The sequence below is a fragment of the Vanellus vanellus genome (genome assembly GCF_965231255.1).
Source record: "Vanellus vanellus genome assembly, chromosome: 3".
NCBI classification, from domain to species: domain Eukaryota; kingdom Metazoa; phylum Chordata; class Aves; order Charadriiformes; family Charadriidae; genus Vanellus; species Vanellus vanellus.
The window spans coordinates 123,725,080-123,745,430 of NC_138907.1; the positions used below are offsets into that span (position 1 = coordinate 123,725,080).

The following is a 20,351-nucleotide window of genomic DNA, read 5'->3' on the forward strand; positions in this document are numbered from 1 at the left end:
TTACTTTTAAAAAAAGAAATACTTGTTTTATCCTATATAAGCAATCTGTGATGTTTAAAATATTATTTTACAGTCCGAAGTAATACAGTAATAAACTATTTCTATTTTTATATGTATTTCCTTTATAATATCCAGGTATTTGCAGTTTATAACTTATTTAATAGGATCTGGATTGTTTGCTGTGCTTATAGTCCTAGGAAGTATCTGACATTGCGATTCACGGGGGTGAATAATAGAGAAAAAATTACTTGAGTTGTCCTCATTGTAGAGCTGTCGTACAACACATGATGAAGCGTGACCATCTCTTTAATATGCTGATCGACAGTCTCAACAAGAGAGACAGGTGATCGGGAACAAGTAGAGAGTGTAATTTCTTCATGCTATTCCTGGTAGAGTGCAGTGGGTTACGCTCAGGTGTTGCCCAACCAATTCTTGTTGTGCTCTTGCATGTATCAGGCTGAAATTTGATATCATTAGTCTCAAACAATTTCATTATTAGATAAAGGAAAAAAACCAACAACCTACTACTATAACTCTTTAGTTGTTTATAGGTAAAATATGGGTTTATTTTATTGCAGGACAGAATACTTTTGTAAGGAATTAATTGATACATTCAGTCACTATGAAGATTTGAATCTTGCTTATAAATAAAATTTAACTAGTTTTTATAAGAAACTTTAGTTTTATTTTTGGCTTGTGGTATTTAATTTACAATGAATATATTTTACTGTACAAGTTTTCTTATTTTAAAAACTCAGGTTTGGGAGGAGAGAGAACATTTTTTTAGAAATGCCCCGAGGAAATATTTGAAAGCACAGCAAGTTGTCTGTCACTGTAATGATGTAAGACTGGAATTACCTTTTTTTTTTTTTTTTAATTTGATATGCATGTAATACGATAATTTTTGTGAGCCTCATTGAGACCATTTTGGAATTAACAACTCTAAGTTTGAAAAATAATTTGGCCGAAAGTCAGATATAGAGGGAGTGAAAGTAGAGCAACCGGTAAATGGTTCATGGCTTTGATTTCCTGAGTTCCTTCGATTTCATGAGACTTCCATTGATGGATAACTTTATTTCAAAAATACTGTGCCTGGTTTAGGATGCTAGGGTGCAGGTACCAGATACCAGACCTGAGCTGGGTTGTTCTGATTGAGACATGCAAATTTGCATGAAAGGTGTGATGTGCAGGTGTCCACGCAACTGTAGACCGTAGCTGTCCACCAGCTTTGCACTACATATAGGTGTTGTAGAAATTCCGTTGAGCACGTATGTTGAAGTAATTTATCCATGACTGACTGATTTTTGTTTGCCACAGTTCTGGGAAACGGAGGGGTTTTGCTGTCACAGAAGGAGAGAGGGGGAGATATATGAGGTAATTGATGTGGCAGGAGTAGCATCCCATTTTTTCAGAGCTCTCTTAGCATTTCTTTATCCCGTCACAGTCCTGTTTCTCTGATCCTTCATGCATAGGTAGCAGGACAAAATTTTACATATACTAGGAGGATGCTTGAGTCAGTTCTTGATCCTGTTAATCAGAACATGGAAAAAAAGGCGCCCGTCTTTTTTATGTAAATAAAAGAACCGAGATAAGAGAAAGTGAAGGATTTTGATGTTCTTGAATCCTCTGTCACTTACACAAATGAGTCAGTAAATAGGCAAAACCAGCGTTACTTATTTTATAGCATCCTTCTTGAATAGGTAGTGTGGTTGACGCATTAAGAAATTGTTTCAGAGTTGTGTGAAACAGAGAAATTTGTGAAGGGTTTATTTATATATGTGTGTGTAAAACCAGGAACCGTAGCTAGAATCCTTGCATACCCCATTTCTGCTATGTGGGACTGAACTGAAAATGTAAGTTTTGCAAGCAAAGAACAGACAGTAGTCAACGGAAAACAAACAGCAGCTTTTTTTGCGCTGTACGTGAAGAAGGGAACCTGCAGAGAGTAAGAGACCTTTTCCCTTCTCTAGGCCGCAGTTCGACTACCCAGGTGACGGAAGGGCTTAGGGAGGCCTGAAGCTCTCTAGACTCGCTGAGCTGCACTGACTACGGGCGAAGTTCGGTTGCGACCTACCCTAGTTTTGGACACTGAAAGACCTTCACTGTTGGAGCGACCCGGGCTGGTGGGAGGCGTCCCTGGCCAGGGCAGGGGGGTTGGGACTCGATGATCTTCAAGGTCCCTTCCAACCCAAACCACTCTACGATTCTGTGATTCACTGCGTCTTCAACGGCCTCTCCGAAAGAGCGCAGAGACCAACAAGTAGTAAATCTGTCAGCAGTATTATCTGTCATCTCTTTATGATTTCTTGTCATTTCATCTTGCAGCGTAGAATTAAAGAGCCTCTCACGTTATTACGTATGAAAATGTTTATCTTCAATTCATAGTAGTTCCTTCCACATCTTAGCACTAGTATTTAGATTTGAGACAAAGTGCCCGTTAGCATTTCACATTTTAAAATAGTTATTTGGTAATTTTGTAAGTGAAAGGGGCTGCAAATACAGAATTACTCCTCGTGGTTCACATGCTACAGCTTTGCCTACTCTTTTCAAATGTTCCTACAAACTGGATTTTCCTCCGTTTCCTCAATTTTTCAACTTTTTTCCACTGTGTGCTTTAGAATACGTTCTTGCAGCTCTTTTGTTCCTTTAATCAGATTACTTTGGTTTATATTCCTCGCACCACAATGAGTGATCCATTTCTCTACACACAGGTGTATTAACCTTCTGGTTATTAATAACATGTTTTCTTTTCATTTTTCTGGAGACCACCTACTTTGTTTCTTTTTAACTCGTTTTCATAACCTTGCAATAAACCTCTTTCTTTCAGGTTTTCCTTAGGAGATGCTCGCAGGCCACTCCATGAAACTGCAATACTGGTGGAAGACATCGTCCACACTCAGCTGATAAATTTGGTAAGAAAATTACCTTATAAAATAATTTTTACTCTAAAAGTCCTTGAAATGTCATGAAATTTTCATGATTAAATGACTCATAAGATTGTTCTGTTTTTAGAAAGAAACACAGAAATGGAGGGTAACGTTCTTTCCTCGATAATCTATAGGAGCTACTGTTGGGTTTGCAGATAGTGTTATGGCTATATACTGCGTTTGTGTGATATCTGCAACCCCACCTAACCCTGGGAATAAAGCTGATGTATTTTTTTGTCAAAAACTTCAAGTTGTTAAAGAGAAAAAAAAAAGGGCTAGTCATCTGAAGACTTCATTGCTTTTTTTTTATGTTCTAGTATTTGTGTTAAAGCATTATTTGCTTAATATTTATGTTCTAATGGTCTTACTATTTGATGTTTTGATTTAAGTCAAAGAATGCAGAAATATTGAATATTTTTCCTTATTGAAAGTCAGTGAAAGTGGTGTATAAATGAATCTTGTCTGTCAGAAGCAGCTCTAAATTTGAACCTCTCCATAGTTTTTAATTAAAGTTCAACAACGCCTCTTAAGAAATCAATGCCGATATTTTACACCATGGCCCAAATCTGCCATCTGTTGTGTTGTACAGAAAGGTATACTCTTATATGTCACCTGTAGCTTGGGAAGCGTAACAAATATTTTTTTCTTATTACAGTGATTCTTCAAACGAAATTGCAAGCATGTATGGGTATGGATATTAGATGGAACTAATGTATATAAATAATACTAATACATATTATAAATAATGTTTCCATATGGTGAGTCCCTGGATCAGCTAGAGCTTTGAGCTGCAAGTTCCTAGGCCTCTTCTCTATAATGAGCCCTTTCAGCAATCCGAAGAGTTTTTAAGTTTCAAGCTCGGTTCCGTTACTACATTAATTAGAATTAAAAACTTTTGTAAAATGAGAAAATTCGGAGTGGGGCCGACCACATACTATAACTATATGTGTGTGTGTGTACATATAATATATATTTATATTTTATATATTTATATATATTTACGCATGTTAAATTTATATATTTTATATATCTATAATATTTAAAAATAAAATAGAATATAAATAAATCTCCCCCTGCCCACTGTTTGCCTGCAGACAGGTGCTTTCCTTCAGCTTCGCACTTAATCCCGCAGCCGCTCGGTGCCGTCCTGGATGGCAGCGAACGCTCTGGGGTCCCTTCCAGCTCCGGATAGTTTCTTTCTGCTGGAACTTCCGAAGCCCAGCGGTGTATCCCTGTCTCCGCAGTCTCCTGGTGCCTTCGTGCTGTGGCTTCTTTGCTTATTATTCTCCTCCCGGTCTGTCCCGAACGTGCCCTGTGGCTCTTTGGGGGGTGACAACCCCTACTCCGCATGTTTCCCACTGGTTAAACACGCTGTTCCAGGCGTATATTTGTAATTCTTATTCTAACTACTACAAAATAACATTTTCTTTTTGTTAATGACCCCCTTAATTTCATGCAAACCGACGACGGCGGCTTCGGTCTTCCTTGGGCAATAATGCGGTGAAGAGTCTGTGCTTTTACGTCCCACGAAGGCTGAGCCCAGCGCAGCTTTACGCCAAAACCTGCGCTTTGAGTAAACCCAACCTGCAGCCATGTGGTCTCTGCGCTTAAATCAAAGCCGGGCACTTACTCGGGGAATGACCCTGACCCGGGGTTAACCCTGCGTGGGGCGTAGGAGCGTGTACGATTTCCTGACAGAAGGAAGAATGGGAACGGAGCGGCAGATAAACAGCTTTTCTAACCTTTCCCCTCCGAGCCCGAGACAGCACTTTATTTCTGAGGAAGTGAAAGTATCTTTAATAGCTCATTGCTTTGACCTCTGACATTCACATGCCGGAACTCTTAAATCAGGAGCTTTTTACGTGCTCCGGACTTCTGATAGGGATTTTTGCACATTTGTCATTCTTAATAACTGCACATCCTTACTGAGCTGTTACTGTGTAGTTATATTGAATTTTCCCTTTACACGTAGGTGTTCGTGTGGGTATATCCAGGACTAGAAAAAAAGCTATTTTTCTAATTGAAGCTGACTGCAGATGTAAATGTATTGCTTACTTTCTGGATTTTGTCATATTACTCATGTTAATGGACTACACAGTTCTCATTATGTAATTTAATGATTTCTTCTCAAAATTCATGCCCGTTTTGCCATCCATAATACGTGTATAAGGTTAACCTGTAGAAATTATATGCCTGCGGTATAACTGGCACGTTGCATAGAGTTCATAACTGTTGATTATGTCCAGGTTTGAGCTTCTGAATTAATCAGTTGCCAGTGTGACTACCTGGGATCGGTTGACTTTTAATATCTCAGAGGTTTGTAGTTCCAGCTTCCGATTTTCAAAGTTGATCTGCGCTCTACTAAATCAGGGGTTGGTTTGGGCAGATTTATACAGTCACTGCTTCAAACCACTACATACTTCATGAGGTCCGGCTGCTATAGCAGATGACTGCACTAATAAGTCACATTACTGATAAACAGACTTTTTAAAGTCTGCGTCACATTTTATGATTTATTTTTTTGGTGTGTTTTGAACAATGTTTATGCTGCTTTATATTAAGTGAAATTCTGCTAAAAGCATATACCAACGTGTAGAAGGCAATGGGCATCTCCAGAGGATGATTCACATCATCCTAAAATTAGTTTCTGAGTGAGATGAGATGAATCTCTTGAGGAATTTATTTCCTCAGCTCACTAATAAAGGGATCCTTTGGCGGCTTGCTGGGGTTTGAATATCTGGGAGACAGGCATAAAAGTTGAGAGGGAAATTCCATCCAATTTTTGTCAAATGCTGGAAGCAGGAGTTTGAAATTTTTTTGCATATATTGTAATTATAATAAATGTTTTGCTCTTTGCATATCAAGCAATATAAAACAAAAAACCCCACCCTAGAATGAGAAGGTTCTGTACATTTTATGTTTAAGCACAATGTATTTGAAGAGCACAATGAATTCAAGTTTTAATCTGAGATCCAATTCACTGTTGACTGATAGTGTTTGCTTAGTAATTGGTCTATATGCATTTATAGATGCCTTAATGTTACCCCTATAAGCATATTTATTTGTGTGCTAAGACTAGAGATTCCAATCAAGGCTATACTATTCTTTATGGTTCAGCGTAAGTAGTAGATGTCTCTCACAAAGAAAACTCTGCCTACAAAAAGGGTTCAAGGGGCAATGCAGGAAGATGTTAATCAGAAGGGGACAAGCTTTTAGATTACTTACAATCTGAAGTGGAATGAGACCTCTTTTAGTTTGTTCTTTCATCATATCCAATGCAATTCGCATGGGCAGTAAGAAGATTTTGAAGGATCATTTTTATAATAATCTATTAGTATCTATTCAGACCCTTGGAAAGGGAACTCGGAGATCCCGCTTTAGCACAACTCAATATTATTCAGCACTTCATCAAGAAAAAGAGGCTGTAACTAAGAGAAATGAAATAGAAATTTTTCTTGGTTATTAAACTACCATTGAGAGCTTTGACATCAAAACAGCTGAAGTTTGCACATGCATGGGTGTAAAAACACCTGGAAATTGGTTCATGTAACATTTAAGAAAGAGGAAAAGCGTCTCCTCCCCTTCACCATCTCTGTCCAGAATTTTTGTCACGGTGGGCTGGATCATCGGAAAATGTAGTATTATTAGACTATTAAAAACTAAAGATTTCTTAGTATCTTCTCTTCATAGGGCCATAGCTCCGTGTTCATGCTTCAGATGTCATGTTCAAAGGCTGGTAGACAATAAGATAGTGAGGTACTACTTAAATCAAAAAGGCTGTTAAGGAGTTACCTTCCTTGTGTTGGGAGCGTATCAACTGGGCGTTTATTATCAGCACCAACTACGAGCAGTTTACTCTCTGGGCATACTGAATATTATACAAGTACCACTCACACCTGCTTTCACAGAATTTGATTTTTCAGTTTAGCACGAGACCTGAACTTCAGTCCTTTACGTTGTGTTTCTGAGATATCAAATGGCTTCTGGGAAGAGAGTAGGTTTGTTTTTACAAAGCGAAAGGCATTTTAGCAGTAGCACAGACTTCAGCAAGGGAATATGAAAAATTACGCCTATGCGTACCAAAAATACAGCAGAGCTGTCAAACAGCAGAGCCCAAAAGTCCCTTCCTACTGGCAAGTAACCTGACCTGTCCGTGAAAGACTGAGAGGGAAGGCCAGAGCACATCGCAACAGCCTTGGACTGCATCCTTTAAATGTTTTATCCGCTGGAATTCCCTGTAAAGTGTGATAAGTCATCGCGAAGACTGTCACGAACGATAGAATTCATGGTAACAGGGTTGTGGTTTACTGCCTGTCAGCTAATGTGGATCTGCCAGAAGATGGACTCTGATCTCTTCAATTGATGTCAAATGATTTCAGTCAAACCCACTCCATTGGCTTTTTTAGAACGCAGTAGTGTCAGTTTAAAGGAACTTCAGTTGCTCCAAATCATGTTGTACATGATAGCTGTTGGGATTTTTTCGATCACTTACTTTTATGTTCCTATGGAAGCATTTAATTTCCTACAACTCGTGTTGCTACCTAGTCCTTATTAACGTTCCACTCTCGCTTCTGTTGTAGGGTCTGATTTGGGTCTCATGTTACTTAGATGCATATATGAACACTTTGCGTATACGTTAAGATAATTTTAGTTTTGTTTTTTTTTTTCTGGTTTATTGCTATTGGAAATGAATTGTCTCTCTACACAGATAATATAGTTAAATCAGAACCAGTCCTTTGGTCTCAACCGAAGCACGGGACACAGGTCAGCAGGTGAATTATCTATACTGGAATACGTAGTTTATTTCCAATTGTGGCGGTAACTCATACATAGAACACTTAGAGTGAGATGCAGTGATTCAGCAGTATGTCAAGTCCTGAGTAAGTCCACAGTAAATCCATCCTGTGGAGTAAATTGCTTTTTACAGTAGGGGTTTAAATAAAGATTGGGTAGTCATTTGCCGCAACTAGGAAAAGGAAAGGTGAAAACACAGAGAAAGCATAAGGACAGGTTTACTGATATGAAAAGCTAAGTACTTAATCGTGATCACTGTGAATTTTGCATTTTCAAAGGGCTGTACATTTTCTGGATGAACGTGGTGTGCTTTCTTCGCTTCCCACCTTTGTTCCTGCGGCTGTTAACCATTTTATTGCTGTTTAAGGAGAAGGAGGAGGAAAAACTCACCTTCACTTGGCCATCCAGAGAAAGAGACAAGGGCAATGGGAGAGGGGACTAGGAAAAATGAGGATTTAAACAGAAACAAGGATAGAGCTTTCTTGATTCTTTACAGCCTGCTCCTACAGGTTGTTTTTTTAAACCAAATCACACGTGTATTCATTCACAAACTGGATTAGTCATTTTAATGTATATAACCTCTATGCTGTTCAGAAATCATACAGTTCCAGGTTTGTTGACTGCACGTTTGAACTGTTAGACTTGTAACCTTTATATACATAATTGTGGAATTTCTGACGTTCCTTTTAAAAAAGAAAGAATTGAAACCAGCTCGTTTGTTATCAGAAATTGCCCACTGATAAAAACAAACAGTGTGAAGCGCTCTTCACTCTTGATCCAAAGTTATATGCAACTGTCACTTATGCCACCCTGGTAACGGAAAAGGTCCTTGTTTTATGAGTCTGTTTTCAAACAGTAATAAAGTTTCCTGTGCAGGACATTAATTAGAGGGGTTATCAAAATAAGACAAACTAATATAATTTGTGATTGTACAAAATAAAGGAAGTTGAGAGCACCTTAGGGACCTAATGAATCACAGGATGGAAACAATCTTCTGGCTAACTAAACATTCAGACTTTGTACGAAGTCATAGGGTGTATATACAACTCACCAAACCGGAACACGCTGTGTGTTTACATGGATGGGATAAAGGAGTTCACAAAAACCATCTGGGAAAAATCCTTCGACTATTCGTTCTGTTCCTACTGTAGAGTAAATTAAACAAGACGCCCATACCTTTGCAGCGAAGGCATGGCACACCTGCCCTGGAAGAAATCAAACTGGAAAATAAGTCTGCAATACAAAAAATGTCCTGGGTACCAGTAAGGTGCATTTGTTAGCATTGCTCACGTGTGATGGAAGAGACTTTATTTCTAGCATGGATTTTTTAATTGTTCCTTCTGCATTTACATCATTTAAATGCGGTCACTATTTAGATTATGTTATTGCGTTGCTAGGAATAAGTTTTTTCTTTTTTTCTTTGATTGAAATTGCATCTTTGACGTTATTTTTTGCGATTTGTAGTGTTTAATTTTTTGAAAGGTTTTTATGTGACTCTAAAAGGAATGGCTGTTTTTCAAAAAACTTTTTCTGTGCATTTTAAAGACTAGCATAGAGTATGTTTTCTCATGCTGAGTATATATTTTCTTCCTATGCAGTGAAGAAATTTGAATAGATTCAACCCTTTCACTGTCATTCTATAGAGATCAGATGCTGTTACTGCTGTACCAAAGGAGCTCAGTGACAGTGTGTCTGTCATTCATGAAGATGACACTCGTTTAGAAGGGCCCACGTCAGACATAAGACACCGTTTTCTCAATTTCTTGTTAAAGAAAAAGTTATCTCATTTTTTTTTTTTTTTTAATATTTCCTGATTGACCAGCACTTGACTTTAGGTTACTTCAGCAAATGGACAGCATTTTGTGTTTAATATATTAGAATAATATAAAATGTCTTCTAAGGAGAAGTTTATGGAAAATTTAAATTGGAAACAATGAAGTCTTTTGTCTGACTTTTGATGGGTTTTTGCTTTTTCTTCATTGGTAATTGATATGAAAAGTGATGTCCTGAGTTTTCTACTCTACCGTTAGCTGCTACTTATTCTTCATATTAAGATATAGTTATTCTAAAGTACAGAACTTACTTCAGGAGACAGTTCAGGAGTTCCAGTTAGGGATTCTGTGTTCTTGCTGTGCTTTCTGTTAAGATGAGAGACTTGATGACTTCCTTGGTCCAATGTTTTCTTTCCCGTGGATCTTTCTGCGGAGTCAACACGTGCTAAGAGACAGAGCTGCTGCTTTTTGCCTGGTCCTGCAGAGATGCTGCTCAGCATCCAGTGGTGATGGACTTCACTGATCTAAAAAGTGGAAAGACTAAGATACTGTTATTAAGAACCCTAAAAAAAAAAAAAAAAAAACAAACAGAAGGAAGTGAATAATTATGCCCACGTAATTGTAGCAGCATGTTAAATAGTGAAGAAGAAAAATCCAAACCACTGACTAGATTGAATGGAAAAAGCAATGTGATCAGTGGTTAAAGATTCTCTTGTAGTGCATATAAAATATAAAGAATGAAGGTAGCGCAGGCAGCTATAACCCCAGTATTCCCTGATTTTCTATATCAATCTTTGGACCTTTAATAATAATGACATAGATTTATACACATACAAAGATACGTATACATATATGTGTGTCTATATGTACAGGTCTGTTTTTTCCACCCGTAACCCATCAGATTCCTATTTAGGCTGTTGAGCAAAAGGAAATAAGTATGTATGAAATTTCACTCATGGGGGCTTTGGAATCTATGGCATTCTTAAATATATATGTACTCAATTACCCTGGTTTCTGGGGCTTTTATGAATCAACTGATAAGCTGATCCCAACCTGAGTTGCCAAAATACAAATACATCCTCTATTTAATTGTTATATATATATTTATGTATGTTAGGAGTGTAGCATAGATTAATAGCTATTGAGATCTTGGATGAGCTGAGCCATTCAGCGTACGGATGCACTGTGTCCAGGGTGTGCTGGCTACTTATATTGATGGCCGGAGCCCCATGAAATTCTAGGTGATTAGCTCTTTAGAAAAGAACAAATGAAAAAGTTATGAAGTTGAAGGGTAATCATTAGATTTTTCTTGCACGGTATGATGCGGTCTCGTAAATCAATATTCTGCCAATGGTTTTACTCTCTAGTCTCCTTTATGACCGAACAGGCTTTTGCCAAGAGTATTTTTGACGTAGCCTAAAAAATATCTGAAATCATTTAGCTGGGCTGAAATGAAGGAGCAGTCTTTCTGTCTGTGAAAAATCATAGTTCCACCCCAAGCTCCAGAAGTCAACTGGAAAACTGATATTCAGGGTTTCTTTCTTTCTTTAACTTGTTTGTATGGTTTAAATTGAATATTAGAAGTATATAAACATGTTTGCAAAGTCCATATCTACACACAAAGACCCCTCTCATCTAGTAGGCTGATTCTGGCAGCAATTAGTAAACTAAATGAAAAGAATCTGAAATTTGACAATGGTGTGCAACATGTGGGTATTTGATTAGGAAGATGGACCTCAAGCTGACTTTGAAAAGCATCTGTGTATCTTTAAAATCAGCTCCAGAATCCAATAAACAATAGGGGTTTGGTTATTATTTTTATCATTTTACTTGCTTTGTTTCAAATAATTGTTCAAATACATTAACTGTCCATGCCTGCTGGAGGGTAACATTCCTTCTGCTTTTCCTCTGAGATGCTGAGTGGATTCACCTGAACAAATATAAAGGCAAACAAACATATTTTTCTATATCTGAGATAATGATGCCAGAGCATCTTTTGTGTCAGGGGAGATAAATGGGCACTTCTAGGATGTGATTCTTCATGTCCTAACATAGTTATTGAACATCCTGGCCATGCGTTTAAAATCTGGACTTCTTAAGTGAAGTGAGAGAAATCTCAGCTCTTCTGACTTTCCGCACTAGCTGTATTTTTTTTTTATATTTCATTTTTCGTTGGTTCTGTCAAACAAACTGATTTATGGATATCGGTGGTGAAAAAAGGGTAGTGTAAAATTCTGAATGGCCTTTAAGTGTAACTCCTAAACCTTAAAGGTCATCTCAGAGTGTTTAACAGAGCAAATTCATTGTAGTTTTTAAATCACCTTATCTGATTTCAAGCAAACCTGGCAGTTTCAGAATAACTTTTTTTAGGAAGATTGGCTTGTTAACAGTATTATGCAGTTACAAGAAAATGTGGTCACAGCTGGTTCTGGTTTTTTAGCTAATCCACCTGATTGGAAACAACAGGTTTTTGATATTTTTCCATTTCTTACACTGACACCTAGTGTTCAGAGGTCTTGAGTTTCTAATACTGCACTTTGTTATTAATAGATAACTGTCGATACCGAAGTTCTTCACCTTTGTCAACATCTTCCATTTCGGTGCTTCTTCAAAAGAAAGCAATAACTGAAGGCGAAGGTGTTACCATCATTCAAAAAAAAAAAAAATTACTTTGGAATACAAATAGTACAGCACTACTGGAAAACTTGGCAAAAGCTATTTTACTTCTTGAAGCGCTGCAAAATTTGTTTTCTTAATATTTAAGTGCTTTAGTTTTGGCAAATAGAGCTCTTTTGTGTCTGTAAGTGTCACTGGCCAACAAAAACAGTGATAACAGCAGAAGCCTTTAGATCAGTATTTATTTAATTGTGGGGGATGTCAACGCTTTTTATTTCTGTGTTCTTTTATCTTCAAGCCACGAGTTCTACCTGATAGGAGTGTTGATGGTAGCAATGTCCTTGAGTAGACAGAAAATAATTTATACACAAAAACTAGCACAAACAGTCTTTTATCTCGGACTTGAAAATAAATGGAGCAATCGAAGTACGTACTGTAACCCGTTCCTGACAAAGACGGCTACTAACAGAGTAAAATTTACTCTCTCTTATACCTGAGGTTTTTTGTATGTTAACTGAAGATCTTCCATCAGAAAAGATAATATATTAAGAATTTTGTGTAGCTGTATCCGAAAGTGTCAATGAATTTTTGTGTTTTAGTGATGGGTTTAGGCAGCAGTGACGATTGACGATTCACTGAATACTCACCTAGACCATGGCCACCTCTTGAGGAAGCCCTTGGTTCTCACCCGATTGCCTAAAAGGCCAGAATGTGGCCATAAAAATAACCTCTTGCCATAAACTTTGGTTAGCTCTATTAGCCAGATGTCACTGGTTAAGTCTACTACTTTAGGCTGAAGCTTTCCCTCCAGAGATTTCTTTTTTTCCTTACAGACCCATTGCCTGAACAATCTGTAGATTCCTGTGCTATTAAGACCCCAAAATAAAGGACAAATAATTGTTTAAAAGAGCTGTGTGCCTGGTATAAGAAGTTTTTTGCATGAGGTAATGGAGTTGTTGGCTTGATCAGAGGAGGACGTAAATGAGATAAATTTAAGAAAACGTGAGGAGCTCTGTACCAATTGACACAGGAGTGATCTTCTCAAAAAAGTATATGCTTTATAGTAAGTCAGATTCTGCTGAATTATTTTCAGCACAGCTATTAAGTACAGTGGTCTCCATGCAGTAGTTATATCTGTGATTTACATAAATATTCCCAAACTCAGATAGCTGTTTTCATATATTCTTCATTTAAATTCCAACATAGAATCTGCCAAGTGAGACTGCCTATTTTCTTATATTTTGGGCAAAAGCATTGTACTTCTCTGTGTGCACATGGCGTATAGGACACTATACTACGTTATTGCCTATCAGTAGTTATATTCCTGTGAACTAATTATAGTGTATCAGAGAAACAATCAGAGAGAACAGAGAGAAATGTTGTAGGATTTGATTTATTTGACTTCTTTCAGGCATTTGTTTTCGGGGTGAGGTGAATTTAGACCCAGAATGGTGATTTCTGTCTAGTGACTATAAACGATGCCCTGGGTGACCAGCTCAGATGTAGACATTATGTTTAGTCAGATAACTCCCACCTGAGAGAGAACTCCCCCATGACAAAAGCCTCAAAGCAATTAAAAAAAAAAAAAAAAAAAAAAAAAGGAGGGGGGGGCGAGGATAATTTGAACTTCTGTGATGGCAAAAGGAAATGATAACAGTGTAAAAAGGCAGTAGAAAAATCAGAGAAAATAAAGACATACTGGAGGCCCAGATTTCTGGCCAGGAAGAGGCACGTAGTGTCCCATATATGAATAGTTTTAAGGGAGGGGATTTATGAAAAGTCGGGTTGGAGCTGATCCAAGACAGAGTTAGAAGAGGGGAAGTTTGTGCTGTAGCTGAAAACTGCATGTTCTGTGTTTTGTTTTTTTTTTTTTACAGATGAAGAGAGAGAAAGAAATGGGAAAAGATTGGGAGAGACAGGCTGGATTGAGATATGGTTTCTTTAAAAAAGAGTATAGGCTGAGGACATCTGTACACCGTGAGCGAAAGAGCCAGAGAGCAAAGAGAAACGGAGACCGAGTAGGCAGGATATGATGCATCTACTGAGATGGGTCAGAGTTGGGAAAAAAGCCAGAGATTTATGAGAAGAAAAGGTGTTCAGGAACAAAACCTAGGTGCAACTTTGTGGGAATGCATATATTCTCTCATAGCAGAAAAATCATGGGGCTGAAAGAAGACACCCCCCCAAAAAAAAAAAAAAAAAAAGAGGAATAGAAAGCCCAAGATTCAGCAAAGAGTTGTTTAAAGAAGTGGAATAAAGAAAGATGAAAACAAACCTGTAGTGGTGGGAGTTTGGAAGAGGATCCCGTGACCCTCTCTCAAAGTGTTCAATCGCAGGAGAACAGGAGTAATTGAAATGAGATGAATGAAAGAGAAACTGTGGCTGGTGGATTGGAGCTTGCAGAAGGTCTGGTCTGGAGAATGAGTTTGGGAAGTGGCTTTACAGGACATTAAGTGCTGATGACAAGGTAGCCATCAAGAAGTAGCAAATGGAGTGAGAATCAGCAGGTGTGTTGCTCCCAAACTGAATCTCAGACGAGGCCAGAGAAAGTAGGTGGGTAATGACGAAACGGGGGGAACGCGGCCATTGGTGGCACCGTGCAGGAGGGCGCAGGACTAAGAAGAAAGGGAGACACAGACTCTGCATTTCAGTGAAGAATTCATGGTAAAATGGAGAGTCTTGTGACTAGCGCTTCTTCTGTGGGCATCACCGTACACGTGGAAGTCTGAATGCATCTTTGCACTGTCACACACATGCAAGCACATTTGCATTTATACATATTAATAAAGGGCACTTGTATAGTGATGCACAGCCTGATGCTAGTACATCACTTTCAATATACTCACAAGATATTGTTCCTAGCAACTATTCTCACAATACTCAATAACTACATTTTTTAAATTCTTGAATATGTTTTTACATCGTTTACCATTTTTGTCTTACATTGTGCCATCATCATTCCAAATCGGGGGGGGGGGAGGGGGGGAAATGGATCACTTTACTGATGGGGAAATAAAGTACAAAGAAGACAAAGTGGATTTTCCCCATGGCAGGAAACAAATGAATGGCAGAGCTAAAAAAAGTCATCTAGTTGTAGTTGAGAGGGAAACTGCGCAAAGCTATTCTATATTGATGGTCTATGTCTCAGCCAATTGGGTTTTTATTTGACAATCCAAAGGTGTAATAACTTTTATTGTAAGAGGAAGAAAAATACATCAAGGCTAATAAATAATGGAGGACCTACTAGGGATATGCATAAATGCGTATCCTGTTCCTATGTATATACAAGCTTAATTGTGTCTCTTTTAATTTTGCTGTTTGGTTCAACGGGATTGTCAGGTAATCGTCCTATTGAAAGAACAGAAGAGGATAAAATTTCAAATAACTTTGTTAATCTCTTCTGGCTGTTAAAAGAAAAGATTTATTGGTATCAAGTTTTATTGCATTCTTAGAATTTAGGGATTGATTGGCTGCTAGTTTAGCTTACTTGTCTCTTCCAGTTAGAAACCCAAACGCAACAGAAGAAAGACATCGCATTGAAGCTGACATGCAACAAGTGAGTGAAAGTTCACTTGGCTTTTTCTCTCGGCACCAGGTGCAAAAGTTGGCTAAAAGTGCTGTGGCAGGCAGTTATTTTAAAGCAGTTTCTGGTTTAGTGTTTTATCAAGCCCAGGAGTAAAATATTCTGCAACTACTGCAGTTTCACAAAGCTGCTTTTTAAGGTAGAACTCTGAATTGTTTAAGTAATTAAAATGGCCCAGTACAAACATTAATCATACCCTAACCGTTAATGAGAGGGTTTGTGGGATTTATGGAGGGCTGTATATGATATTTTAAAAGTGTGTAGCATTTCTTTGGTTCATACACAATACGCTTGCGTTCTCCGACTATACCAGAGGTTCGTGAAATCGTGAGGACTATTTGTGATTTTCTACGTCCCCTCTTATAAATGCTGGAGGAGGTGTATTAATTTCTGGGGAAAGATGAGTCTCACAGTGTCCTGATTAGCGACTCGACTTAATCCGGTAGGTTTTTTCTTGAATAGCTGCTCCATTGCAGCTTTACAGTATACTTTAAAATAATAGTTCTGGAAACTGCAGCTTTCTCAAAGTGGGGAGGTGGTGGCTCAATGATGACATAAGCTCCAGAAGTGTAGAGTTCAAGTGGTTTGCACGTGGGATTGCCAAATAACATGGGTTCGGTTTGTTTTCATTTTATTACACCGATTCTCCTCCCCAGATGTCTTGGATTTCTGCGGTACCCCCCTTCGCCTTTGATTCTCGCTCCTTGTAACTAACAATTTTTATTAGTCATCCCGCTAACGCTCAACGTTTTTACTCAGCACCTGTTGTCTTCAAAGCACTTTGCAATAATGACTAGTTAATCCCCACACTAGTCCAGACTTTCACTCTCATTCCTGTTCACGTGTGAAAAGTGAGCTCGATGACTTGCCTAAAATCGTGTAATGGTTTTGACACCTGTGCGAGGACTTAGTCTGCCTGTTCCGTGCCTGCCCTACCCCGGCTGATCCTCCGGCCGCGCTACACGCTGAGTTTGTGGCACGCCGGTTATAAATTGAGCATTTCCTTTGGGTTAATGACACATTTTTTTTACCCTGATTGCTCTGGAATTTCAATCCTGAACCTCGGAGAAGATCTATGCTGGAAGGAGCCTCAAGAGGTCATCTGAGCCATATCTCTCATCCTGAATTAATTTTGGCCTTTGGTCAGGAAAGCTCTTAAATATATACATATAAATGGATATGTATGTGTGTATATAGAATTATTTATGGAATCAAGTCCTGGTTTTGGAAGAATTATGGATAACTGCCTAATCAGAGGTTGATGTAAGCTACTGGCAATTGCTTTGAAATACTTGCACAGAATATCTTGATTGATATTGCTGTGGGAAGTAGTAGTACTACAAAGCAATTTATGCTGGGAAGGGCAATGCTGCTAAATCTAGTGTTGTGACTTCTGGAAGTATTGCTTCCTTTTTTTTTTTCTTTTCCTTTTTTTTCTTTTTTTTTTTTTTTTTTTTTTTTTTAATGGGCCTGTGGCAAGAAATCTATTCACTCCCTCCCGTAAGGTAGTGATTTTGCTTCTACAATAAACCCTCAGCTACTTTGACTGTTCTTGGCCTGTCCATCTGAAAGCTACAACTTTATGGAAACAGAATGAAATAAAGCGTTCTCTAATATGTCACAAATCATAGTTAAAACTGGAAATCTGTTCTGACACTGTGGGCTTGGTTTCTATGGTTTGCCTACCCTTTTTTCTTTCTGCAGAGCGGCGTCTGTATTTGAAGGCTGGAGTTTGAGCCAGGATTTTCAGTCTTAACTGTGAATTTCCTTCCTTTAACAGGTTTAAAGCAAGCCTTTCAGATTGCTTCAGTGTAGCTTTTAGGACTTGAATTTCCTTTGTGTTCATTTTGGTCCTTTTCCAATATTTATCCATACATTTGAAACTCCTTCAAACCTCTCTGTATGGGAGCAGTTACAATAGGAGGTGGTGGCATTTCTATTCTATTACTGTTAGAGCTGATTCAAACGATGCCTGATTTTGTACTCAGTCACATGCTGCAAGCCTAAAATTCAGGCTCTTGCTCAAGCACTGCTGGGTTCATGTCCTGCTCAGAGGTCTCAATAATTACTGTGTCTGGCTGGAAAACAAGAATTCCATTTCTTGAAAAATGTAGAGCTTTTGACATTCGCTTTACTTTTTCATCGGAGCAAAATTAAAAGCTTTTTAAAAAGTTTGTAAAAAGCTACTGAGATGAAGAGGAATCTTATCTAGCTGGTAGTTCAGTGGGTAGGACAACAGCGTTGGAGACGAAAGCCCGATGTTCAAGTCTCTGCTTGCTGGAAGAACATTAACTTGAAACTGAGTGTCCCATATGCAGAGTGAGTGCCATATATATGAGAGTGTTGAATACATCTTTTGATGTCATTATTTCACTCTATGCTCTTAGTTATGGACCTGTGAAATATTGCTCAGGACCTGTATACAAAATTGTTTCCTTCAAGGAATATGAATTTTCCAATGGAAAAATATTTCATTTCAAGGTACTGACCAGGGCTCATGATTAAATTATTCATATATTTCACATGTGCTTTTAATCCAAAATAATACTTAATGGTGATTATTTGTAGTTCAAAAATTCAACTTAATTTTTATAAATCTTTTGCTTCAGCTGTAGCTGCAGGGTCTCATAAAAGCTTGACTGCTTCGTGTTTATTCATTTTTAATGGTAATTAATTCATATTAGTGGTGTACTTTGTTATTTACAAAAAGTTATTTTAAACTTTTTGCAAGTTTAAATCTGTTACGTTATTATAATACAATACCAAATGCAGCGAAGTGTTGTCTGAAGAGATCATATGATTCAGCGTTAGATACATCTATTGTAGTCTGATCTAGTGATGGATTTTTTTTTTCTTAGCATATGCAATCCTCTGATTCTGCTTATAGAGAAAGAAGAATGTTTCCTCATTTAAGGAGAGCTTTCTTCCCGCTCCATTTGTTCTCCATAGTTTCATATTAGGACAGTTTTTGAAAAGGTCATTATAGAGAAAACTTAATCTGAGCAATTTAGATCTGAGGGGAGCAATGAATATTCTTTCTTTTCCAAAAAAAAGTCAACGGACTTGTTGCATCATTACTACGTTTTTGAAGTTTGTCACAACTCCCTGCTATGTTCTGTTATCGTGGGTTGGTGACCTCCATTAAAAAAAAATATGTCAATCTTCTCTGTTAGAACAAAGTCAGTATTGTAAAGTTTATTTTCTTCTATACATCCTTATGAAGCAAAGGCACTTTGTTTAATTCCAAAAAGCAAATGTTGGCTTCTTTCAAATTCTTGCTAAACTTCCCATCTATTCTAATATCTGCAAAAATGTCCTTAGCAGTTGAATTTCACGTTTCATGTTATGTTTATCTGTGTGTTTGTCTGTCCCTTGCTATCTGTCATCCTGGATTCTAACCTTTATGTGACAATAGAATTCTATTTTACATGAATGTGTGATGGCCAACATGGCAATCCTGTGACCCACCAGCATCAGCAGCATGTTGTTACACGCTGCTATGATATAAATAAGAAATAACTCAATAAATATATAATAAAAATGAATAAATAAATGAAAACGGGATTTATTGTTTAATGTAACATCTTTGAAGATATTAGAATTTCAAGTTAAGGACATCAAATGACTCCAAGTGGGCCCTTATCATGATGGTTTGGTATAACTGTGGTCTCATATAGCTAAGCCATCTCAGCTACTTAGGACACTGGCTTGCAGGACTACGCATGATTGAAGCAGCTGCTCAAAATCACAGTAATGAAAGATTTACATCTCATCGTTATGCATTGTGTATGTATAATATGTATACTTGCAGTCATGAAAATGTATACACACCTGTTTTGGGGCGAAGGAATGGGATATTCCTTGTTTATCAATTTAACTAGTTATTTCGCTCTTATCTGCTAAATACAGCTCCTGCCCTGTACACACAAAAGATGGGTAAGAGGTATGTCTAGTTGGATTTCTGTATCAAATCGTTCTTTATCACATAATTTTGTTTGGTACTTAATGTTATACAAAAGTTATAGATATTCGTGCATTTCCGGAGGATGGTTAACACAGAGTTTACATTGCATATTCTAAGGGAAAAGTAGTGCCTCTACGCCACTGTATGCCATGCGTTTCATTAGTGTTGGAGACGGCAGGAGGATATTTTGTGGAAATGTTTCTGTCACTGTCAGGAGAAACATGCCTGTCTGGTTGAAAAATAGCCTGTGTCTTGCCAGTTGCCTACATCTAAGCAATTGCCGTAGGAGGATGTTAATCTTAGCCTGTCACAACCCATTTCAAATCCAAATTTTTATTAAACTTCCAAATGCTTCAGTAATATAAGCATGGGAGAGACGACTGTGTTCTTCTGCAAGAGCTACTACCGTTCTCAGAGGCAGGAAACAGTTTAATTAGCGTTTATTAGCATTTAGCAGTTAGGTGTGCTGGAACTCCCAAAGGGACGTGAACCCTGTAAGGAAGGCTTGAGTCAACTCAAGAGCTCTGGATTGCAGATCTCTTTCTGTCTGTTTTGCTGACTGTAGACTAGCAGTTGCATGCACTTAAAAAAAAAAAAAAAAAAGATCTTTAGTGTATTTATTGTAGATATCAATGGCTTTTTGCAGAAACCCTGAACACATCTGCTCTTAAAGCGATGTCAGGACCCTTTCTGGG

General features: G+C 37.9%; 1 protein-coding gene across 1 annotated transcript in view; it reads left to right on the top strand.

Moving 5' to 3' along the window:
• SUPT3H (SPT3 homolog, SAGA and STAGA complex component) overlaps positions 1–20,351 on the top strand; it is a 296,183-nt gene that overhangs the window by 149,409 nt on the left and 126,423 nt on the right. Inside the window, exon 3 of the mRNA XM_082480803.1 lies at positions 2,828–2,912. Coding sequence (XP_082336929.1) covers positions 2,828–2,912 — 85 coding nt within the window. The remainder of the gene's footprint in view (positions 1–2,827; positions 2,913–20,351) is intronic.